At 36.1% G+C, this 23666-nt stretch overlaps 1 protein-coding gene across 5 annotated transcripts in view; it reads right to left on the bottom strand.

Moving 5' to 3' along the window:
• Positions 1–23666, bottom strand: part of LOC106142399 (zinc finger MYM-type protein 1) — a 47098-nt gene that overhangs the window by 17631 nt on the left and 5801 nt on the right. For 2 of the 5 annotated variants that reach the window (XM_060947068.1, XM_060947067.1), the window contains exon 3: positions 4042–4180. In XM_060947068.1, coding sequence (XP_060803051.1) covers positions 4042–4180 — 139 coding nt within the window. Of the gene's footprint in view, positions 1–3779; positions 3877–4041; positions 4181–19431; positions 22421–22858; positions 23246–23666 lie in introns of those variants that run through there. The other 3 variants (XM_060947069.1, XM_060947066.1, XM_060947070.1) reach the window with 3 other exon arrangements.

A 23666-nucleotide genomic window follows, 5' to 3' on the forward strand; every position in this document is an offset into this window, starting at 1 on the left:
AGACTAGCTGCGCTTCGGGGCGTTGCTTTTGAGAGAATTTCGGGATAAAAGTACCTACGCCATTTGTTATTCTAGGTTATATTCTATTCACGTTCTAAAGTTTATCAAAATCCGTTCAGAAGTTTTTGAGTGATAGATTGACAAACACACATCTTTGCATATCTTCTTATTTATAATAGTAAATAGGTTGCAATAATTTATTTCTAGTTGGATACAGTGAATTTTTACTTTTACGTGTACCTATCAAGTGAAGTCAGACTTTTCTGAGATTAACTTTTACAAAAAAAAAAAAAAATTAAACAATTTTCTATTTATATTTATAGATTTGAATGTATTATTATGTGGTTATCTCAACCTACTTTGATGGTAAATATACGATTCTACCAATGTATAATTTTCATCAACTTCAATTGTCTACCACAAAACCATAAATTCATTGGATTACAGAAACCCGATTATCACAATTCATTCGATCGTTCTTCGCGTGCTATATTCAAGGTGCTCTGAAAAGGAATTCAAAATAACTTTAGTGACTATAATTTAAATTCAAATTTTATTCTTCATTATATTTACAATTAGCCCGCGTGTGAAGTACATACAACACCCTTTCATAATATGTAAGTATGGATAGCTTATTTATTAGAGTATAGTAAAAGTATTATTTATTTCTCTGTAAATATCGCGGCAGACGTCTTTGAGTTTTCGCATCGAATAAATTAATCTGCTTTGGTTTCAGTTAGCGAAAAAATTTTTTTACAGCATGTGAAATGTGTTATTGAGGAAATATGCTGAAATCGTGGCAAGAACAAAGATATAGTCTGTGTCTGTATTGTATGTCTGTATCGCTCCGGAATAAAGGCGTGATTTTATACATAAGTATATTTAAGCCAATAAAGCCGTCATTAGCGATCATGAGTTTAGAAACCAATAGTTAAAAAAATTATTACTTTATAAGACAAACAAGAAACTAATTTTTCAACTGACTTCTGACTTACGCAAATAATGTTGTATCCTCATCAGATTTCTAATGCCACGTTGACATTTACTCTTTTGTTTTCCACGTCGCAAAACTTCGCAATTCTTGACAGTGGACAGTTGATTTTGCTTTTAGCTGCAAAGCGAAGACTTAAACGTGAAACTTAAATACAATCAAGAGAAGTTCTGCTCGAGACTGGATTTGTTCTGTCTATTATGCAAAGTTCCTTGCATAAGTTAGAGTTTGAACAACTCAAGAATAATTAATTTATATATTTAGCTAGCTATAGGTAGAGAGTATCGGTGGTCGAGTCTGTAAAGTCTGGCTGAAGGCCCTGAATGTGTATTCATGATCGATCCAATACCGGTTAGGTTCACCTGCAAAGGTTGCGGAGGTCAGATGGAAGTCGCTTACTGTAAACCCGACTCACCCAGCAATGTCAACCTGACCCAATCCAAGAACCATTCTCAAAGGCATACCCCGGGCTCCTCTACAGGGTGGTAAGGATGCAACCAGGATTAAAACCAGGAGGAATCTAGCTTTAGGTAGTATTTTAGTATAGAAGATAATATATTGATTTTTCCTAGCCGATGTGGGTGAGAAAAAGGTTGTTCTTGATATTTTTACCTCTAGTGGATTATATCTCTTTCATATTTTCCCGTTTCCAGTAGCACCCTCCGACATAAAGTACCTATTCTGGTTCTTAGGACATCGAAACTGGCCACAGAAAACTGAATATTATTAAGATCTGTGAGTGCAGAATTATAATTTATCACTTTAATAATGTATAAAAATATTGAATCTCCATCTTCTTTACAAAATGCTTCAACGAAACCAGAAAATCCAACGTAAATCAGAACGCGGTATCTGCTTTTATATCTCAGAAGTTCGGACATCGTAATATTCTGCGCTAGACCGCAGCATAAAGTTGTCTTTATATATTTATAAGGCGATATTCGATGCCGACAAGATGCAGTAAATTCCTAATGGTATTTACTAGTTTTGCCGCAGTAAAAATGAATTTCTATTTTGTGTTATTCATGTGTGCTTACAAGAAAATGCCACAGGAAATGCTTTATACATGTTTTCCGTATTGATACAAATATATAATAAAAGAACGTGACTTACTGGATATCTTTTTTAACTATCAAAATACAGTTTGTTTTTGCTAGTTTAGGTATTCCTGGCGTTTCGTTTCAATGGGTATTCGATTCATAAATATCGATGTATTATGCTTTTAGTGATATCCAGTTTCGGGGTCAAAACTCTTATTTAAAAAAAAGCTGGTTAATAAATTTACCTACTTTTATTTCAAGACTTTTCCGAAAATAGAGACCTCCACACATTATCAAACATCTTTATTTAACTAAACACCAAAAGGTGGCACGTGAAAAACCAACAGTAATATAAAACTCTTCATATTTTTTATGTAAATTAACATGCAAATATTAACATTAAAAGAAGATTAATAGTTTGTAATCCCAGCCAAAAGGGATCCACTCGTAACTTTGCCACTTACAACACATTCCCGATTTTATCCAGACCCTAAAATTACTTGCCTCAGGTGAGGCTGACCTTTCACGATCCAAAAAGTACAGTTACGTGACCTCCTGACTGAAATCTAAGTATCGATAGTGTGGGTGTATTACCGATAGGATATACCTAGAAAAGGTTTTCTTCATATTATTATTTACTTATTGCGAACGCCAAAAGAAATACAATTTCACGGTTTGTGTTGTGTGTATAGTTTTATTTTCCATCTAGCTTTTACCCGGAGCTTTGATTTCGTGGGAATTTACAGAAAAAAAAGTATTAAGTATGTGTGTCTTGTATTTTTTTCTGTGTCTGTACAAAATGTGACCATAATCGGTACCGTTGTTTCTGAATTTGTTCATGACAATATTGGTAAATTTAGAATTAAATACTAAGTGAATCAAAAACACTTACTGAGTTATCAGTTACTTAAAGAACTACACTAGCAGTTGCCCACGACTTCGTCTACCTTGGATCACATACATTTTAACTTCTTATGTTATTACAAAATTTGGCATTTTTAATATAAATAGGATTAAATTAACATAACTCAGTCATGTTTCAGATTGAACACGATTGCAGGATTTTCTATGGTGTATGTGTATATCCATAGATACTAATATTATAAAGCTAAAGAGTTTGTTTGTTTGTTTGAACCCGCTAATCTCAGGAACTACTGGTTCGAATTGAAAAATTATTTTTGTGTTCAATAGACGATTTATCGAGGAAGGCTTTTGGCTATATAACATCACGCTGCAACTATCAGAAGCGAAGAAATAATGGAAAATGTGAAAAAAACGGGGTAAATTATTCATCCTTGAGGGCTTCAATGATGCCCAAAATAACTATTCCACGCGGACGAAGTCGTGGACACAGCTAGTACTTCATAAAGCAGACTGTCATGATCTGAATACACAGCTCTGTCTACCAGTAAACTAACTAAAGGCGACTAAGGGATAGGCTTACAAACTTGGTATTCTTCTTGCGATGGGCTAGCAACCTGTCACTATTTGAATCTCAATTCTATCATTGAGCCAGATAGCTGAATGTGGCCATTCAGTCTTTTCAAGACTGTTGGCTCTGTCTACCCCGCAAGGGATGTGGTCGTGACCATATGTATGTATGCATGTATGTCTGCCACACGCTTTTCTAAGCTTATTAGGCAGGTCCCAGTTTTGTGTAGTTTTAGAAACTAAGGAAAAAAATTGAAAAAAAAAAATATTTATTTCCATAAAGATTTTTTCAATTTTTTAAATGTCTACCAGTCTACCTTAGCGACTTTATCACCGAGCAGCCACTGGAGGGCGGTGTTGGAGGCGTTGGCCAGGGCCGCCAGGGTGCTGCGGTCCCACCGCACTTGCTCCCAGTGGTCTTTGTGGTCTTCTCCCAGTGGCCCGCATTCAGTCTTTTCATGACTGTTGGTTCTGTAGACAGAGCCAACAGTCTTGAAAAGACTGAATGCGGGGTAGACCCCGCAAGGGGTGTGGGTGTGACCATATGTATGTATGTATGTAGTATGTCTACCAGTCTACCTTAGCGACTTTATCATCGAGCAGCCACTGGAGGGCGGTGTTGGAGGCGTTGGCCAGGGCCGCCAGGGTGCTGCGGTCCCACCGCACTTGTTCCCAGTGGTCTGTCATGATAGAGGCGCAAAGCATCGCCGTTGAACAGCTGTAACAAAAACATTATATGTAAATATACCAATCGGATTTCACGCCTTTACATATTTGGTTCAGGCTTGCGAAGCCGCGGGCGAAATATAGTATTTGCCGCTATGTGTCGCTATCTACGCTACAGCCCAATGACTCTTTTCTGAGCTATTTACATTAGTTTGGTTACTAACGGATGCTCTTACGGTAAGGGAAAACATCGTGAGGCAATCTACAAATTCAACAACTGGATCGCCTAAAAGAAGAATCCCAAGATCCCTTAATCGCCTTACGTGGGAAATCCTTATATCTGTGGGAAAAAGATGGAGTGGTCCTATTCTTTTTATATTGTTGCTTGGAACCACACGGCATTGTTTAAAAATTTACCTTATCAAATACAGGATCGTAACCATAGACATAGGGATCCTCGTCAGAGAGAAGGGGACTCAAGTGGAACTTACGTTAGGAGAATGATTTCTGTGAGAATGGTAATGAACAAATTATACCTTGTTATTACCTGTAAGTACGTTAACCTGAAAAATATTTTAAGAAGCTGAATAAATTAGATTTCTGATTAGTATTCCTCCCTTGTACAAAAGCAGATATGAGGGTGAATTTTAGCATAAACATTATTACCGTATTTTATTCCCTAGTAACAACTCATAAATTTGTAGGCAGGAAAACAAAATAGGTTCCTGTTTATACGAGATAGGTATTTTATTATCTCTGACTCAGTTCTCATTGGCCAAGTTAAGTTTTCCTTCCCAACCTACATTTTTCTATTTTTCTTTAAAAGTAAAAATTGTATTGGACTTCCAACTTCCAACTTTTTCAGTGATTTTTGCTCATAAAAAATCGTGATGACTTTTTTTGTAATTACCTAGGTCATTGTGTGTGTTTTATCACCATTACGTGACGGCGTCACAAATTATTTATATGTAAAAAAAATTAATGTGATCAAACAATTTAAAAATTACACTTTATTAACAAAAACTTTAGGTCGAGATAAAACATTACTTAAGTAAAACTATACTCGTATCTCATATTATATAATAATTAAAAAAAAATTATAGACTATAAAAATAATTATTTAAAAAGGTTTCATTAGCCAATTCTACTTTGGTTTAACCGAGGGTCTGCCTAAGATTACTATCTGGGGACGAGTTATTTGGGTAATTATAATATGCTTACACTCTAACCCATCAGACCCTTGGGATGAGACCTTTTTATTAGAAGTACCTAACAGTGTAAGAATTAATAAGTTGAGTCTGCCACGGCGGTCTGGTAGCTAAGAAAAAACACAGACTAATTTAATTGATTTTCTTTACATACACATTGTAAAAAAAAAACAGAGGAAAAGGCTTATAAACTTGGGATTATTAATTGGGATTATTTATGCAAACTGTTATTAAGTACCTCTTAATTTCAATTCAATCTTTTAGTTATTTGAACCAATCTTCTTCGTGACGTGATATGACCGCGTGTTGTTTACAGTGGATTTAATCAAACTGGCTCGTAATTTTTATTTCAATGGCAAATATAAATACGATTCAGGTACTTGTGTATCTAAGTTTCCGATAACCTCAAACGATTTCATGGCCTGTTTCATAAACAGATTAACAAAACATTAAACAAACAAGTGTAAGCAGTGCAAGTTAATTACAATAAAACAAAGAGCAAGATATTACAGCCAGAAACGGGCGCCCACATCGTCGGTATACCCTTTTAAGGTTTATGTAACGAGTTCTAAAATTTCATGCCTTCGAGAGTTCAACCTTTATGGAGGGTTATACTCATAGTACTTGTATACGAAAAACGTTTTATGTTTTATCATCTAATTACTAAAGGACCGCCTTAACTTTTATTGTACTTGTACCGTGTTTTCACTGGTTAAATTTCATTTGAAAATGGTTTAAACAAGAAACGAATTTCTAAGTGTGGCACTTTAGAATTCACTCTGTCGGAAAAGGCGCCTAAGGGTAACATTCACCAAATGCAAACTTTCATGCCCGTCTGGGTAGCGAAAAAAAAAACATATCTGGTGTGTTAGTTTGATTTCCTATGCAAATTATTTTCTATGTCAATTAAATTGAGATCCTTTTTTAGGCGACGGGCTTGCTTATACTGTCTCAAAGCTGAACGTGGACTTTGAATCTTATCGAGACTGTTGGATCTGTCTGTATGTATGAACTTTGAGAGATAATGTCTGTTATACCTACACGAATATTTATATAATCTTTAAGACAACAACTTTTGTTTTTTATAATTTTAACCACAATAGGTACCTACTACTCTTCTCTAATATTTTTGTGTTTGCAAGTTGGACCCACCACAGCAACGCTTAAATTTAAACGACTCATATTATTTCAAATCGCCGGATCAAGATAAGACACGAATTTTCGATATTATGGTAAACTCAAAAACATTCGATTATCAAAGTACTTTATTATGCTACAAGAAGCTGCTTGGCATCGCATTTTTCCAAAAAATATTCACGGCGCTTTGAGACTTTCCTCCTTTTGATTTAATGTCGATAAAAGCCATTAAGTAACCAACGAAAACAGGAAAATAATTTTATGGGACCTTAGTTATGGGATACTATATTTTGTAATATATAACTAGATCAACTTCTAAGACGAAAGTTAACTAAGGTCAGGTCATGATGGCGAACATTCGTGTTACATCATGACTTGCCCGTGAATCGAACGCGGGACCCGTAGTTCAAAGGCAAGTAAAGGTTCCACATTGCCAGGCGGTAAAGTAAAGGAATGAAAAAATAAAGGCGTTTTGTGAAATTATTAAAGTAGGTACTAATTTTTATAATTATAACGTTTTTATAATGTTGCGTGTTCAGCTTTAATTTAAACGATATCATGAACCCCTGGAAGTGCGTGATATGCCCAAGATAATTTCGAGGTTTTTACAGTTGAAAAATAAAACATATCACTGACAGCTTATGACTTTTTCATAACCTTGACATTGCTGACATAATTTTCTCGATATTATTTCTTCATTTTTGTGCCGAGTCGTGCCTGATATTACTTTTGCGATGTCATAATAAACATGATGACGTGATGGTTAAATAAGTCTGATGGTTAGCAGTTTTTCAAATTTTGTTAGTTTGTGGAGAAATATAAAATTAAAAAAAATTTAAAATTGAAATTACATGTAAAGTCTGCATTCTATGCTCATAACTAGTTGGAATAATTCAAGATTCAAGCTGAGTGATACGGTAAGGAGGCACTAGTGTACTTGTAGTTGCTGCCTTCAGACAAGCTGGACTGGAAGACTGGACGTGACGTGGAAGCAGTTAGTCCGCTGCACCACAAAAAGTTGGAAACTATCGGAGACAAACGATCTTTAGCTATGAAGAACGTAACAAAAAGATAATTTAGCCTTTCAAAAAGAAGCTCTTTTTGTCTACATTAGTGTCTAAACATTATTAATTTATTTACAACTTAGATCTATCATTACATGAAATCCAATGCGATAGCGTATCAAAACAAATATTAACATTCACATACTATTGCTAATTATAAATAATGCTACTTTAAAATTGAAAATAATTACGAGCACAATTAACACAGAATCGCAAACAAACAGATTAGAACAAACATAAAACAACGATTAAATTTAACACAACTTTATTCCTAATTTATTAACGTGATTGTAACTTATTCAATAAAGGTTCCTTGGAATTAATTTGGATGGAGTTGGTGACCCTAACAACTCTACTGTGGCTTACCCGAGCTTGTTCACGGTTACGGGGGGTTAATGCTGCGAAACTCTGCCCAATAAAATACAAAGTAAGATGTTATTTAGACTGAGGCTCTGACTCTTGTGGATATGGATTTCCGGATGTTAAACTTTTGTTTTTGTGTTCATCGCGGTTTATATTGTATCTTGTATATGGTTTTATTCATGGAAAGATATGTGATTTTTATCTTTTTGTGTGATTGTTTGTTTTATGTTATATATTAGGAGTCAGGATTGTGGTTATAGGTAGACCCCTGGCTCCCTTCAAAGAGGCGAGGAGGCAACCGGGGTGGGCCAGGAGGTCATGATTATACACCACAGAATAATTCCGATTTCTATGACTTAAGTATTTTTTTTAAATTACTACACATTAGATTATGCTACCCGGAACGCAAAGAAACCGAGGTTGTGCATATGCAGTCGGGATATGATCAGGTTTTTCTGTTATCAACTGTTTGTAAGGTCGTAATTTTATAAATGCAAAAGTCACTCTTTTCCAAGACCCAGGTCAATCAGGAAAAGTTCTTTTCTCCTCATGCCCTGGCCGGAATTCGAACCTGGGACCTCTGGTGTCACAGTCAAGCGTACTACCGCTGCGCCACAGTGACCATCGAAAAAGCAAGTAGGTATGTACCTATTATAAAAAATATTTAATTAAAAAGCACATATAAATTTACGGAGCAGACATTTCTCAAATATTTCTATTGAATTGTAATAATTTGAGAGCCGAAACATCGCACGTCTCGTAAAAAAGGCGATCTTTTCCAAATTGCTCCTACGCTCACATCCGACACCCAATTTGATGGCAGGTAAACACAAATCACTCGGGGTGCTACTATCTACTGGATTTCCTGCATATATATTACTTTTTATCCCGACTACGAAGGAACAATCTACTGTTGAGGTAGGTAAACTAGATGAGAGGGTCAGTGGAACAGCTTTCCAAGATTTTTTAGTACTTTAGAGATTAGAGGCGTCTCGTGGGAATCGCATGGATGCAAATTTTTGAAAGAGCACCTAGATGGCGGCGATGGTGTCCGCACCCCATCACGTCTCGTTCCCGGCGGGAGCGGTATGCGGTCTGCTGAAAGCCGCTTTGCGACGATGAATGTAAGAGGAGGAATGAAGGATAAGATTGAGGAAGTATGCCAGATGATGGATGAAAGACGTTTGGATGTGTTGTGCGTGAATGAAACGAAGCGGAAAGGATGCGACGCGACGCAGCACGGCCCTTACACGGCGTATTGGTCTGGAATTTCCAGTACCAGCCGAGGCTGTCAAGGGGTCGGTCTAATTCTTTCTGCACGAATGGCTGAGTGCGTGAATGAGTATGAGTGTGTCAGCCCTCGTCTTCTATGGATTAGGCTGAAAGTTGGAATCACTCGGATCTTCGTTCTAGGTGTTTATGCACCTTGGGATGTGGGTTCGAGGGGTACAACATCAGCAAAAAGCGAAAACGAGGAGTTCTGGAATAGTGTAAGAGAAGTATTGAAAGTTACCAAGCCAAATGAGAAGATTATTATGTTAGGTGATTTTAATGGATGGGTGGGTGTAAAGCGTGATGGATATGAAAAGGTGCTTGGTGCGTTTGGTGACGAAAAGGTGAATGATAATGGAAGAAGTGTATTAGAAATTTGTCTAGAGTGGGATCTTTTTGTGTCGAACTCAATGTTTCAACATAAAGAGATCCACACCTACACAAGAGTGGAAGGTATTTTAAAAAGTATGATAGACTTTGTGATTGTAGATGAAAGATTGAAGAACAAAGTGCTGGATACCCGTGCATATCGCGGTGCTGGCATTGACTCGGACCATTTACTGGTGATATCCCGGATAAGGGGTATCTTCAATCGCTGGCGGCACAGGGTAAGGGAGCAAACCAGCGCTTTGGAAAGAGTAAAAGTAGAAAATTTGCAAGATATGGATGTAGGTAAGAAGTATATTAATAGACTGAAGGATGAATTTGAAGATTTAGAGGAAATGAGCGATATTGAAGATGGATGGAAGGAATTTAAAGAAAGAATTGTGAAAGTAGCTGTTGAAGTGTGTGGTGTAAGTAGAAGAAGGAAAGGAAAAAATCACAAAAATGCTTGGATGAGTAAAGATGTGCAAGAACTTGTGCGATTAAAGAAGAAAGCATGGCTGGATTTGTTAGCAGCAAAAGCTAACTTAAGAATGCAAGAGGTTATAGATGAAGATGTGAATGAAGCACGTAAGGAATATAAGAAAATGAAAGATTTGGTTAAGAAAGCTGTGATTAGAAAGAAAGAAGAGTATAAAGAGGATTTTGATAAAAGGATATCAGAAGACTTTCAGTCAAATCTGAAAGTATTCTGGAAATCCGTAAGGTCAGCCCGAGGAAATACTATAACCAGAGAGCTGACTAGGATCAGATGCCAGGATGGTAGCGTTGTGAAAGGAGAAGAATGTGTACTAAAGATATGGAAGGACTATTTTGAAAGTTTATTTGAAAAAAAGGAAGGAAATAAGAAAGATTTCTGCTATAGCGAAGAAAAAGAGAATGAGATGGAAGGCGAAATTGAAATGTTCGAAATTGTGGAAGCACTTAAGAGTATGAAAGCGGGAAAGGCTGCTGGGTGTGATAGAGTGTCGGTCGAGATGCTTAAAGCAGGAAAAGGCGTAGTAGCTAGTCAGTTGTACTGCCTTTTCAATTTGTGTTGGAGAAGCGGCCGAGTACCAAAAGATTGGTGTAAGGCTGTTATCGTGCCACTTTACAAAGGAAAAGGGTCACAGCTGGACTGCAAAAATTATCGTGGTATAAGCCTGCTTAGCGTCGTCGGCAAATTGTATGCTAAGGTATTGATTAATAGAGTCAGGAATGAAACTGATGACAAAATATGGGATGCTCAAGCGGGATTTCGAAAGGGAATGGGATGTACTGATCAGGTCTTTTCCTTGCGGTGCATAGCCGAAAAGTTTTTGGCCAAGAGTCAAAAAGTCTATTGCACATTCGTAGATCTGGAAAAGGCCTATGACAGAGTTGAGAGGAATGAATTGTGGTCAGCACTTTCTATGCATGGGGTGAGCAGTCTCTTAATACGAGCACTGAAATCCTTATATGAGGATTCGAGTGCTTGTGTCAGGATAAACGGAGCGCACACTGAGTGGTTTAAGATTGAGAAAGGCGTTAGGCAAGGATGTGTTGCGTCACCGTGGCTGTTCAACCTATTTATGGATAGCTGTTTGACAGATTTGCAAGAGTCTAAAAGTGGATTAAGGATGAATGAGTTACTCGTCAAATGTCTGCTCTATGCCGACGATCAGGTTATACTGGCGTCATCAGCGGAGGAGTTACAGGAGATGGTAAACTGTATGCATGAAGCTTTAAAAGAGAAAGGAATGAAAGTGAACGTAAGTAAAACTAAAACACTGGTTTTTGAAATGGAGAAAGAAATGACAGCATGTAATATTTTGATTGGAGGAGAAAAAGTGGAGCAAGTGAAAGAGTTTGTATATCTAGGATCAAAGTTTACATCAGATGGCAAGTATGATAGTGATATTGAAAGGAGAGTGAACGCGGGGAACATGGTGAATGGAGCTTTGCATGCCTTTATGAGCAGTCAGAAACTATCCAAAAAGGCTCGACTGGCTGTGCACAGGGGCGTGTTGGTCCCGACATTAATGTATGGGAGTGAAAGTTGGGTATGGCAAAAGAAGCATGAAAGCAGAATAAATGCAGTGGAAATGAGAGCGTTAAGGAGTATGATGGGTGTGAAATTGAGTGACAGGATAAGGAACAGCGTGATAAGGGAATGTTGTGATGTGAAAGAAGATGTAGTTACAGGAATAGAAAAGGGTATGTTAAGATGGTTCGGTCATGTGGAGAGGATGAATGAAAGCAGGTTGACTAAGCAGATATACAAGGAGAGTGTGGAGGGAAAGGTCGGAGTGGGAAGACCTAGACGAACGTATCTTGATCAAATTAAGGACGTCCTGGTAAAGGGTCAGGTCAAAAGTACCCGAAACCGCCGAGCTTGTATGAAGAGAGTTATGAATGTGGACGAAGCGAAAGAAGTATGCAGAGATCGTGGCAAGTGGAAAGAGGTAGTCTCTGCCTACCCCTCCGGGAAAGAGGCGTGATTTTATGTATGTATGTATGTTAGAGATTAGATTTTGTAGAGAAAAATGTCTGCAAACGGACCCCGGGCTCTTAAGTGGCGGAAGAGTAACTTAGAGAATGAGAGTGAGTGAGAATTCACAGCAAACGTTATTTTCTCCTACAAAAGAATACAGGTATTTCGCAAATACCACGGGATATATAGTTTTTCCCGGGATGAAAATTGCTCTATGTCCTTCTCCATACTCTTAGTTATGTATTCGTTAAATTTCAAGTAGATTGGTTCAGTAGATAACGCGTGAAGAGACAACAAACAAATAAATAAACTTACTTTTGCATTTTTGACATTAGTTGGGATTCTAATATTACATACTTATAGTTAACTTTGAATATTTATTTTATTGTTTGCAAGGCTTAATCTTCGGAAATATTAAACTCATCATGAAAATTCTTTCACCTTCAATAGGCTATGTTTATACCACGAGCGCAGTCGGGCCGTTAGTAAGCTATAAAGCGTTCACAATAATTATTTAAAGGCTGTAATTTCTATAAACTTTTATAATGATGTGGAATCATCATAATTACGGATGTTAACGTATTCAAGTCCTTGCCATCGATTGGCGGCGGCGCCAGGGTGTCTGTGCCGGAGAATGCCCAGGGATCACGGTTGCCAATTGTAGTTGTATCATTTGTAGGTTATGTAACCGAGAGCCTTTTTTACGAGATGTTGCCATGCCATAGAATTTAAAAATTGTTCTAATAACAGCATGGACGTGGACATTGCGAAATGTTTAGTTAGCTAGATTTTGCTATGAACTGGGAACTAAGCTATAAGGTAAGCAACTTCTTTTCACTTATGAATAAATAGCTTTTTTACGTTTCTCAACACATTTACATAAATACATCACATTTTTATCTCTTAGACAGAGCCCAGTCTAGTCTAGTTTTTCGAAAAGACTATAAAGATATTTAAAATGATAAAAAAAACTACCTAGTAGGTAGATAAGGAAGTACATTCTATCAATATAATAGAAAATTGACAAAAAATTCCGTGTAAAAAAAATAATAGGACTATTCCGTCTCATTCCCATGGATGTCGTAAAAGGCGACTAAGGGATAGGCTTATCATCTTGGGATTCTTCTTTAGGCGATGAACTAGCAATCTGTCACTATTTGAATCTCAATTCTATCATTAAGCCACACAACAGCTGAACGTGGCCTATCAGTCTTTTCAAGACTTGGCTCTGTCTACCCCGCAAGGAATAGAGACGTGATTATATGTATGTACTCGTATGTAACAAAAATGCGAAATGGAACACAAAACAACTTCTATGAAAAGGATGTTTTATGTTCTGACAGCAAACTTATTAGATAATATAGAAATATTTATTCTATCTAAACTAGGAAATACTCTGGTACAGCGAACATCAAAGTTGATTGACGCCTACCAATCCAATAAAGAGAAAGTCCTTATGTGATCAGAATTCTGATGAGCCTTCCGACTCATACGGAATATTTTTATGTTCCTACTTAAACTATATACCTTGTTATAGATATATAGGGTGAGACTTCGTTCGCGCAAAACTCTGCCTGAAATTCCCACGGTTATGGAGTTCATCTCCATTTAAATATGCGACCCTGGTAACAGGGGAGCTACCGCAGCAAGGATCGTGTGGTGAATGTACTGTTTCTTTAATCGCCTTTTACGATCCGCCTCTCAGATGCTCAATTCACCACTGTCTGGCGGGTCTAGGGTCCGCTTTATGTTATTCTTTTCATTTTGTCCAGTCTACATTGTGTTCCTATTATTTTCTATCAACAGTCTACGAAATACCAATAAAATTAAAGGTATAATTCCCCAATGTGGATACGTCATGTTTCATTATACTAGGCAGAAATATAACTAGAGGAACACGTTAATGCACTAAGCTCTGACAGCGTGGCGTTGTAATATATTTTGATAACACAAGGCTTGACTATATGCTTACTTATAAGAACTGTAGATATATTTTCTAGTTTTTTTTCCGTGGGAATATCGAGAAATTGTTGCGCAATGCGAAATTTAACTGGAATTGAAGGTTGGTCGTGGGAAAAATTAGAAATAAAAAACCTAAGAATTAGAAGAGGAAGAAGTACCTTGACCAAATCGAGGACGTTCTGGTGAACGGTCAGGTCAAGAGTACCCTGAACCGTAGAGATTGTATGAAAAGATGAATATGAACGAAGTATGCAGTGATAGAGGCAAGTGGCAAAATGTATTTACCGAGAAAGGGGTGTATGTATGTACCAGATGCTGTAAAATATGCCCTAATGTCAAGGCTATTCTCCGCCATCTTGGAGTGTAATTAATAACATGAGCGAGACAGTAGTATCATTAATCTCACCAAACCGCCACGCTTGAAAATTTTAAAATAAGGAAATAAAATGGAGGGTCAGCTTGAAATTTCATGAAAACCATGAACATCCTCCAAATTCTATTCAAATACAAGTGGATATTTTTGTTTATTTTTTGTTTATAATGGAGAACTTAACTAACTTTATTTAGAACTTTCATGTCATATATTTTATGTATTTAAAACTTGTATTTATCTGAAACCGTCTATAGGTTTTTTTTTCAAATTTCATTTTCAAATTATAAATTGCAAAAATTTATATGAAATGTATGTAAACTTTTTCATAGAGTGTCCGCACAAATGTAACTCGTATCTACCTACTATCTAATGCCTAACCCTACCAGAATGTAATTTATTGTCTCCGGAACTATAAATCATGTTACAGAACGGACGCGTGTATTGAATAATCTCTGTGAAAAATAATCCCCGATGACACAAAAGGCCGAACGTGATAAATACTAGTCGTAAAAGGTTTCGTCAGCTGTCTTACTTTCTTTACTTTATTTATTATACGCAAAAGCTTTCGGCGAACTAAAATTATGATATAACTTTTACTGATGCCTTTCTTATCTTTGCCTGTTCTTAGTTCCATCCGTACTTCGGAGCCTGGGGTAGTAATTTTTATATTTTACTTTTCACTTAATTTGTAATTTGGCATTTAGGTTTTTATATGGTTTAAGGGTGCATGGAGCATGTCCCGAAATTTCGCGGATAGATACGGGATATTTTTTTGTCGGGGAAGCCTTGCGAAGGTTTTAAGTCTATCATTAATTTATTTATTTTCCTATAAAGGTTTTTATACATACATACAATCACGTCTATATCCCTTGCGGGGTAGACAGAGCCTACAGTCTTGTAAAGACTGATAGGCCACGTTCAGCTATTTGGCTTTAAGATAGGATTGAGATTCAAATAGTGACAGGTTGCTAGCCCATCGCCTAAAAGAAGAATCCCAAGTTTATAAGCCTACCCCTTAGTCGGCTTTTACGACATCCATGGGAAAGAGATGGAGTGGTCCAATTCTTTTTTGTATTGGTGCCGGGAACCACACGCCACGCGGCAAAGGTTTTTATAATTAATCTAATTATATCTAAATATAATCTTAATTGCAATAGGCAATTAAACATATTAAGTATTTGCCTTACCTTCATTATTATTCATAACAGCCATTCCCAAAGCGCCCTAACAAAAAATATATAACAGGTTCTAGCCATTGTGTCCTATTTATTTAAATTACGAGTAAGTGTAGATAACAATAACCTTTAAATAAAGACAAATTAGGACACCTAAAGTGACGTTTCATTAAGTCAATTTGTAACGACCTAGTAAACTTTGAAAGTCAAACGGTCCTAAACAAATACCTACCAGAATGAGTAAATATCTTCTGGCAAATAATATCTTTAGTAATTTAGGCTTACGGAAGATGAGACGGGTTGATGAAGTTTAGTTTGCGAGCGGTTTGTGGCAGAAATTCTAAGAGGAATAATTAGGAAAGCGGATACCTAGTTCATATTTGGACTAGATGTATAAAGACAGTATTTTTACGGAATTAATCCCAGTTATGACTACTTTGGGGAGGTGTCAGGAGTCCTCTTAGGGCTACCATCCACGAATGGAAAATTTCGTACTTCAGAGTTTCTTACCAGGATCATATTGAAGAATTATTGTTTGTATCTAGCTGTTGCCTGCAACTTCGTACGCGTGGAAGAGTCTATCACGGTTCTTCTACGTTGTATGCTACGTTAGGTATTATCGTATCATACTTTTGTAGTACAAAATTATTTTAAATAGCTGATCGCGGCCTATCAGTCTTCTCAAGACTGTTGGCTTTGTCTACCCCCAAGGGGTAGACATGATTATATTTATGTATTATTTTGAGTGTATTGCTTTTTTTCAAAACACTAAAATAAGGAATCAAATCTTTTACGACCTCTGTGATTGTTAAATATATTAAAAAAAATCCCGATGCTTTTAAAGTCATAATTGGAATGTCAGTTAAACAAATAGATAACTTTTATCATAAAACACTGATGTCTACATGAATCTAGCACTGAAGTCTCAACCAGCAAATTCTTGCTAAAGAGATATATCTTCATTTCTTCGGAAAATTTTGCCACAGAGGTGATTACAGTGTGCGATCGAACTCGGGTGGAATATAAAGTGTCACAGCAGCCATTTGCAGGCTCTCGGGGAGTTCAGCAGACTAATGATATGCTCGGAGAAATTTTAAAGATAAGAGTAGCGAGAGCGTGAATTAGGTCGATGGAGATATATGTCCTCCACTTATTTTGTGTCATGGAATATCCTTAGATTTTTTACTCATACATATTAGGTTTTGTTCAGAAATTTGCTGTCAAGCTGTAGTTTGATTGATATCTTATATTCTATATAAGTATTTATTATAAAATATAGTACCGTTGGGTTAGTATCTCATAACACAAGTTTCGAACTTACTTCGAGGATAACTCAATCTGTGTAATTCCCTGTATATATATATTTATTTATTGATCTCTATATTATTCTTGATTCTCACCTCTCTGGAGAGGAGCCCAAGGTGTGTTTTACTGTTATTATTGTTATGTTAAATATGAGTCTGTTCTACTGGAGGGATCAACATCTTGTGGATATGTTTGACTGAAATATAAAGTCTTCTCATCGGTGGCCATCACTTCAACACTAAACATCTTTCCTTGCTGCCAATGAATCGTTGTTATAAGATTTAAAATTGGCACTAGCTTCTCCCTGCCTCAAGAGATAAGGTTATCTGTTCTCTGGAGAGGGAAAGGAGATCTGTTAAATAAACAGAATAATAATTGATTATGATTAATGGAATTATTATATTTTCTCGTGTTTTAAGAGATTCCATTAAATCATAATCAATTATTATTCTGTTTATTTAACAGATCTCCCAACACAATATTGGACAATAATGTTTTATTTTAGAAAATCGAATGCTAGGCTCGATTTTGATCTAGCATTTCAGTTAAGAGTCGAAGGGCGGAGGTCAGAGGACAGTCGCTCTGTGTAAATCCGTAATCTTAAATTACTAATCTTACTTTGCGGTAATATACTCAGTCCCGTAAAAAATATATACTCCGTGCTCTAAAGTAATAGGTTTATTCTAATGTGCTAATACTCCTAAGTATGCAAGTGGAACACACCCTGTTAATGTATCATCTATTATTGTTTTATTATGTATGTAGTACATACTTAATGAGTAATATGCGTGTACGTGTTTAAGTGCAGTAGACACGATACATCAATTACTTTGATTTCTATCAACTTAAGAGTAGGTACATTTAATTTGTTGGAGTTGAAACAGCCCCTTAATATTAAGGGTAGCAATCACAATCTAGTGTCGCACCACACTATAATTTTCTGATGGAATCAATCCATTTTGTACCTTATTCTCATAGATTTTAGCAAGAGATAGTTACAATAAAATTACAGCCTTGCGGCGGAAGAATTATAATGCGGGTCATTCGTGAGTTTTCCGTTAATTGGTTTTGTATATGTAGCCTATATTTACCGGAACAATTAAAATATGACTAATTCATGGTGCTTTTGAGCACACATGCCTATATCATAAACTATTAAAACGATTCTTAATCGCCAACCAAGTCGAAAGTTTATACCAAATATTCATATCGTGCTTTCCTTTTCTTGTTACGACACGTTTCTAGACTTTAATCTTCAAAATTTAGCTTATAATTCAATCAATATTAAAAGTGGGAATTACATGGGCATTTAAAATTTTATCACTCCATTTACGACACAGGAAATAAAGAAAAGTAACTCAATGTGTGCTACCAAGCAAAGTAGTAGTAGTACAAGCATTTGTAAATAATTTTAAGCTTTTAGTTAATACTTAGCAATGGACTAATTACGTCTAAAATGTTGATAAAACTCAAAAAAATATGTTAAAATTACTATACTATACGCTAATCGAGTTTTCTCTAAGTAAATGTAAGTTCCATTGACAAGCAAATAAAGACCATTATTCCTAAGTCAGATTAAGCATTCGTCTACAGTTAATCGACATTTCGTATTATACAAAACGATTTCACCTCACAAAGTAATTTACACTCCCCACCTACGGCTCCTTTTGTCATCTGTTTACTTTTCCATTTCCATCGAGTTGTGTCCACACTACATTAATTTTTCGTGGAAACCTGTCAACCAACCCTTTATTTGTGAAAGTGAAAAGTTCCGTTCCGAGTTTTATCGCACCACTTCAACAGAAAGTTGTTGGAAAAGATTTGTATGTATTGTTGTACGCGAACAAATAAATTGAGTGTCTACGAACGCTACGAATGTTCTACGAAGCGCTACGAGAGTGCTACGAAAGTCTACGGCGTTTTGTATTGATAAAATAATGTTGACAATTTATTATTATTCTACGTTTTTATCGAAAAACCATAAAGCATAAAGAACGCCACATGGTGGAGTCTACTCGTTCAAATCGAAGATGTTTTAAATTCAACATAAGTACATTTGGACCATAAACAAAGTGGTAGGTTAGAAAAATAGTATTTTTTGACGAATTCTGACTTAATATACATACATACGATTCATATCCCTAGCGGGGTAGACAGAGCCACCAGTCTTGAAAAGACTGACTAAATATACATATACATATATCACATTTAGAGCTAAGAGGAGAGCGAGAATATTACCCGAATATTTGTAGCGAAATTCACGATTTCGTTGCACTTGAATTTTAATCAGAGTTTCTAGCAATATAAACAGCTAGTTACATAAACCCAAGACTTAAGATACAATCGTAAATGTCGCCAAGTTATTGGGCCTATAAACATAACTAAGTGGCACTTGGAACATGAGCAAATAAACCCGAGTTTATTTGCGTGGCCGCCTGATTTATGTGGTACAAATGACCTTAACCCTTGATACTAATTTGTGAAATGGCTTCGAAAAACCAGTGAAACATGTATACAGCTATCCTCATAAAATCGGAATTATGTATGTATACATATAATTACGAATTTATACATTACGGGCAAGACAGTATCTGTTGCACTGAGGCAGTGGCGTAGCGTGAGTGTCGGCTGCCCGGGGCGGAAAACCATTTTGCCGCCCTCTTATTTAGGTATTTTAATTTAATGTATACTATACATTACATATATTAATTATAGAGAACTTTTCGGCGAGAGCAGTCATCATTATTTTGCATTATACAGGTTAGATTTTAAATAAAAAAGTTTATTTAAGTTTTACAATCACGTTTATTAAACAAAAAATCTTTTACTTTAACCACTTAGATACATTGATATAACTTAGGTACCTATCACTTAAGATTAATTACACCTTGATGATCGACAAGATTAAATAAAATCAATTTTTAATTAGAACTAGAACGATACTACAATGTTATATTTTTATTGAATAGTAATATGAGTATTTGTTACAATTAAAAACAAAACTTCCGTCTTCAATTAAAAATTTATACGTCTACTTTTTTTAAGAGCAAAGTCTTTTATTGCACCGTCAATGTCTATCGCATCACACACCTCTTGTTCAATAGACAAAATAGCCAAATTAGTTAGTCTTAGAGTACTCATTGTTGATCTTAAATAATTTTTAATTAATTTCAATTTTGAAAAACTTCTCTCACAGCTGGCATTGCTTATGGCAATTGTAAAAAATATTCGGAACATTATTAAAATATTGGGCAGAGTATCTTCCAGCTTGGATTTAATAATAAATTTAAATAATTCAAGTGAGTCTGCATTAATCAATTTATTTTCGTTGCCTGTAGCAGCAACGAAAGTCCGCAGTCGAAGTCGTTCCAGCTTGAAATCCTGCTCGTCAATTTCGTCAGATGCGTAGTCTAGATTACATTCAGTGTTGTCTGGATCTAATAATATAGCCGGCGTTAGATAAGCAAACTTATCCGTTAAATTCTGTAGCTGTTGAAAACGCTCACGAATTTCTACAATAACTCTATCTAACGAAGAAAACAGCTTTCGTCTCAACTCATTTTCACAAGACAAGTTAACATCTCTAGTTCCGTCATCAAAAATATGCTTTCTTGTTATGCGCCTCAGAGGTTTTATGGAAATTCCAAGTTCTTCACACATATCTTTTGCATAACCTACAGCGCCATTTGCCCATTCCTCTCTTTTCTCTGTCAATATCATCTGCAAAGCATTTACTTTCTGAGCGCACAATCTTATGTCAAGTCCTCTTGTTTGTAAATATTTTTGTGCATCATTCACTTCATGTAGCACCGGTTGCCACAGGCCCAAAAAACAAAGAAAGGAAAATGACTGCATCGACACTAGTAAAGCACCTGCATCTGTCCTAGTGTTTAAGCTTTCACCTGCCTCTGTCAGTTTTTCCAAAGTGACGAGAATGTCTTTGTAATGATGCCATGTCATATTTACGGCATCGCCTCTTGCACTCCACCGCGTGTCTTGAACCCTTTTTAAGCTTTTGCCTGTAGCTGCTATCAGAACTTCCCAACGATGTGTCGATGAGGAAAAAAATGAAAAGCAACGTTCTAAAGTGCCGAAAAAAGTTACTGAATCCACCTCAACTGAGGCAGCGTGTAAACAAACTAGGTTTAAAGAATGATTTGAGCAAGGTACGAATTCAGCTTTAGGGTTTATTTCTTGAATTCTTTGCTGAACTCCTGAATACTTTCCAGCCATAACAGCAGCATTATCATATGCTTGGCCTCTACAGTTGCTTATATCTAGGCCATCAGCTTGAATCTTGTCCAAAATCATCTTTGAAATTCCTTCAGCAGTTTTGTCTTTAGTTTCAATAAAATCTATAAAAGATTCCATTACTTTTACCTCCTGATTTTCAATTACTACGTATCTTAATACCTGACTTGTTTGATCTTTATGAGAAAGATCTGGAGTGCTGTCGAATATAATTGCATAATACTTAGCCTTTTTTATTTGTCCGATGATATGTTGGCGAACATTATCTCCCAAAATGGCAATAAATTCGTTTTGTATTTGTGGTGACATATAAGTGATTGAAATTTTGCCACACATTTTAGACCTTACAAGATGTTCACGAAGTACAGGATCGTATTTTGCAATTAAATTAACCAATTCTAAAAAGTTACCTCTATTGGTACTGGTGTCGTTTTCTATATGTCCACGTAAAGCCAAATTTTGTTTGGCAAGGAATCTTATAATATCAAACATTCTGATAAGAATTTCCTGCCATTTCTTTATTTCTTTTGCCACTATGTCTTGCTCTTTTTTGTCAATAGTCTGTCCTTTTTGAAGTCTGCTCTCCAACTCCTTCCATTTACAATAATTTTGGATGTGTAGTGCACTTGATTCGTGACTTGAAACCTTAGGATTTAATTTCCACCAAGTATTAAATCCATCAGATGAGCAAAATTTAGATCCATTCGGTGTATTTACGTTCTCAAATAAACGACAACAAAAGCAAAATAATGATGCTTTAGATGGAGAATAAGCCATCCAAGTACGTAAAACTTTTTCGCCGTTAGTCAATGTACGGTAAAACCATTCCTTAGTAAGCCGTCTTGTCTCTCCTTTTGATTTTAAGGAGCACGAATCTGAGCGTGTTACTGTTGACATTTCAGCAAAATTAGTATCAATATGCTGAATAATTTCCTGTCCTTGCTGAATGAGATGCAATCGGATATTGTCGTCTATGTGTTCAGGCCATGTTCCAATATCGTCGAAATTTTGGTATTGAATAAGAGACAATGCTGATGTTGTATCAATCTCTGTTTCTGAACTATGCATGTCCATGTCTGGACATACAGATGGAGACACTAATGCAGTAGATGTTGTTGGAATATGATCTTTAGGAACAGTGTCAAGTTCTTGTATTTTTTCAGCTTGTTCTGAGTTTGAAGTTGTCTGTGATGAATTTAAACCTAACGAGGAATCTGACGTCTCAGGAATAACACTTTTCACATATTTAAGTAAAGCTCCTTCATTTGCTCTAATATTTTCCAACTTAGCTCTTCTCTTATTACGGTAAGATGCCCCACTTTCTTTTACTCTTTTCATTTTTGATGCTAAAATAAAAAAATATTAAATGATAAATGTACAAGTTAGAGGTTAGAGTTGTAAACAAATCTAAGCAATTTTTACTCGATCTTAATAAACAGGTAGAAACTTGAATATTTGTAAGTAAATATTTGGAAATTTATTAACCCTTAATAGGGCCTGGTATCAAAAGTATCAGGATTTTTGTAATTTTTTAGATTTGGGTTGCTATATAACAGCAGGCCCCCCTCGCCCTCCGCCACTGCGCTTGCCCACATCAGGTCACGTGTCGTCTTACGCTTTTTCGATCAGGGTCACGTGTCCTGACGCGAGTTTAAGATTTTATACCCATTACAGAAAAAGTGCTCAACGCCGCTAAAGAAGTTTTCACTTCAAAAAATTAAAGTTTGAAAAACATATCAGATAGTCCAACATACAATTAGATAAATATAATATTTAATACTCACACAGTTAAAAGTTGTTCAATAATTTCACCACCACTACACGTACTTATTTGCACAAAAATCACAATTTAGAAAGCGTAACATAGTTAAAATACGAGACAATGTGAATTGGACAACTGACGATCCATCAATAAAACTTTCTCTGAATTGTCAAACTTTGTCAAAGCACGTAATTCCCCGTACTTTAAAGGGGCTTCCCCGTAGGTGTAATAAGCTATATTGAACTTAATATATATGTAATAGAAGTCATTCTCGCTGATTGTTAGTCATAAACGGGGAATTCCCACAAACCAGTATAGACGTTGTTGCCAGTCGCTACAAAATATCATTCAAAGAGAAAGGATTCCCCGAATTCGTCACAAAATAAGCAATGAAAAATTCCGAGCTCCTTTCAATCGCTCCGAATTTGTAGTTGCGATAAAAATATAAAATGGTTCAAATATTTACAAAATATTTTTATTATTTATTGTTAAATTTTGCCGCCCCGTAAAAGTGCCGCCCGGGGCGGGCCGCCCCTGCCGCCCCCACTACGCTACGCCACTGCACTGAGGCTTTGGAAGCGACAGCAATCTTAGTTTTAAATTATTCATTTGACGTCAACCGATGTTGTGAAACCGAAAGATATGATATTAAGTGATGTTGAAATGTCCAATAATAATGAATATTTTATTTTAATTTTGAACGGAGCCAACCGTCTTGAAAGGGCTGAACGACTGCGTTCAGCTGATGGAATTGAGATTCAGATAGTGACAGGTTGCTGGTTAATCGCTTAAAGTAACAATCTCAAGTTTATTCGGACTTTGAGAATCCT

This window comes from Amyelois transitella, chromosome 12, assembly GCF_032362555.1.
Source record: "Amyelois transitella isolate CPQ chromosome 12, ilAmyTran1.1, whole genome shotgun sequence".
NCBI lineage: Eukaryota > Metazoa > Arthropoda > Insecta > Lepidoptera > Pyralidae > Amyelois > Amyelois transitella.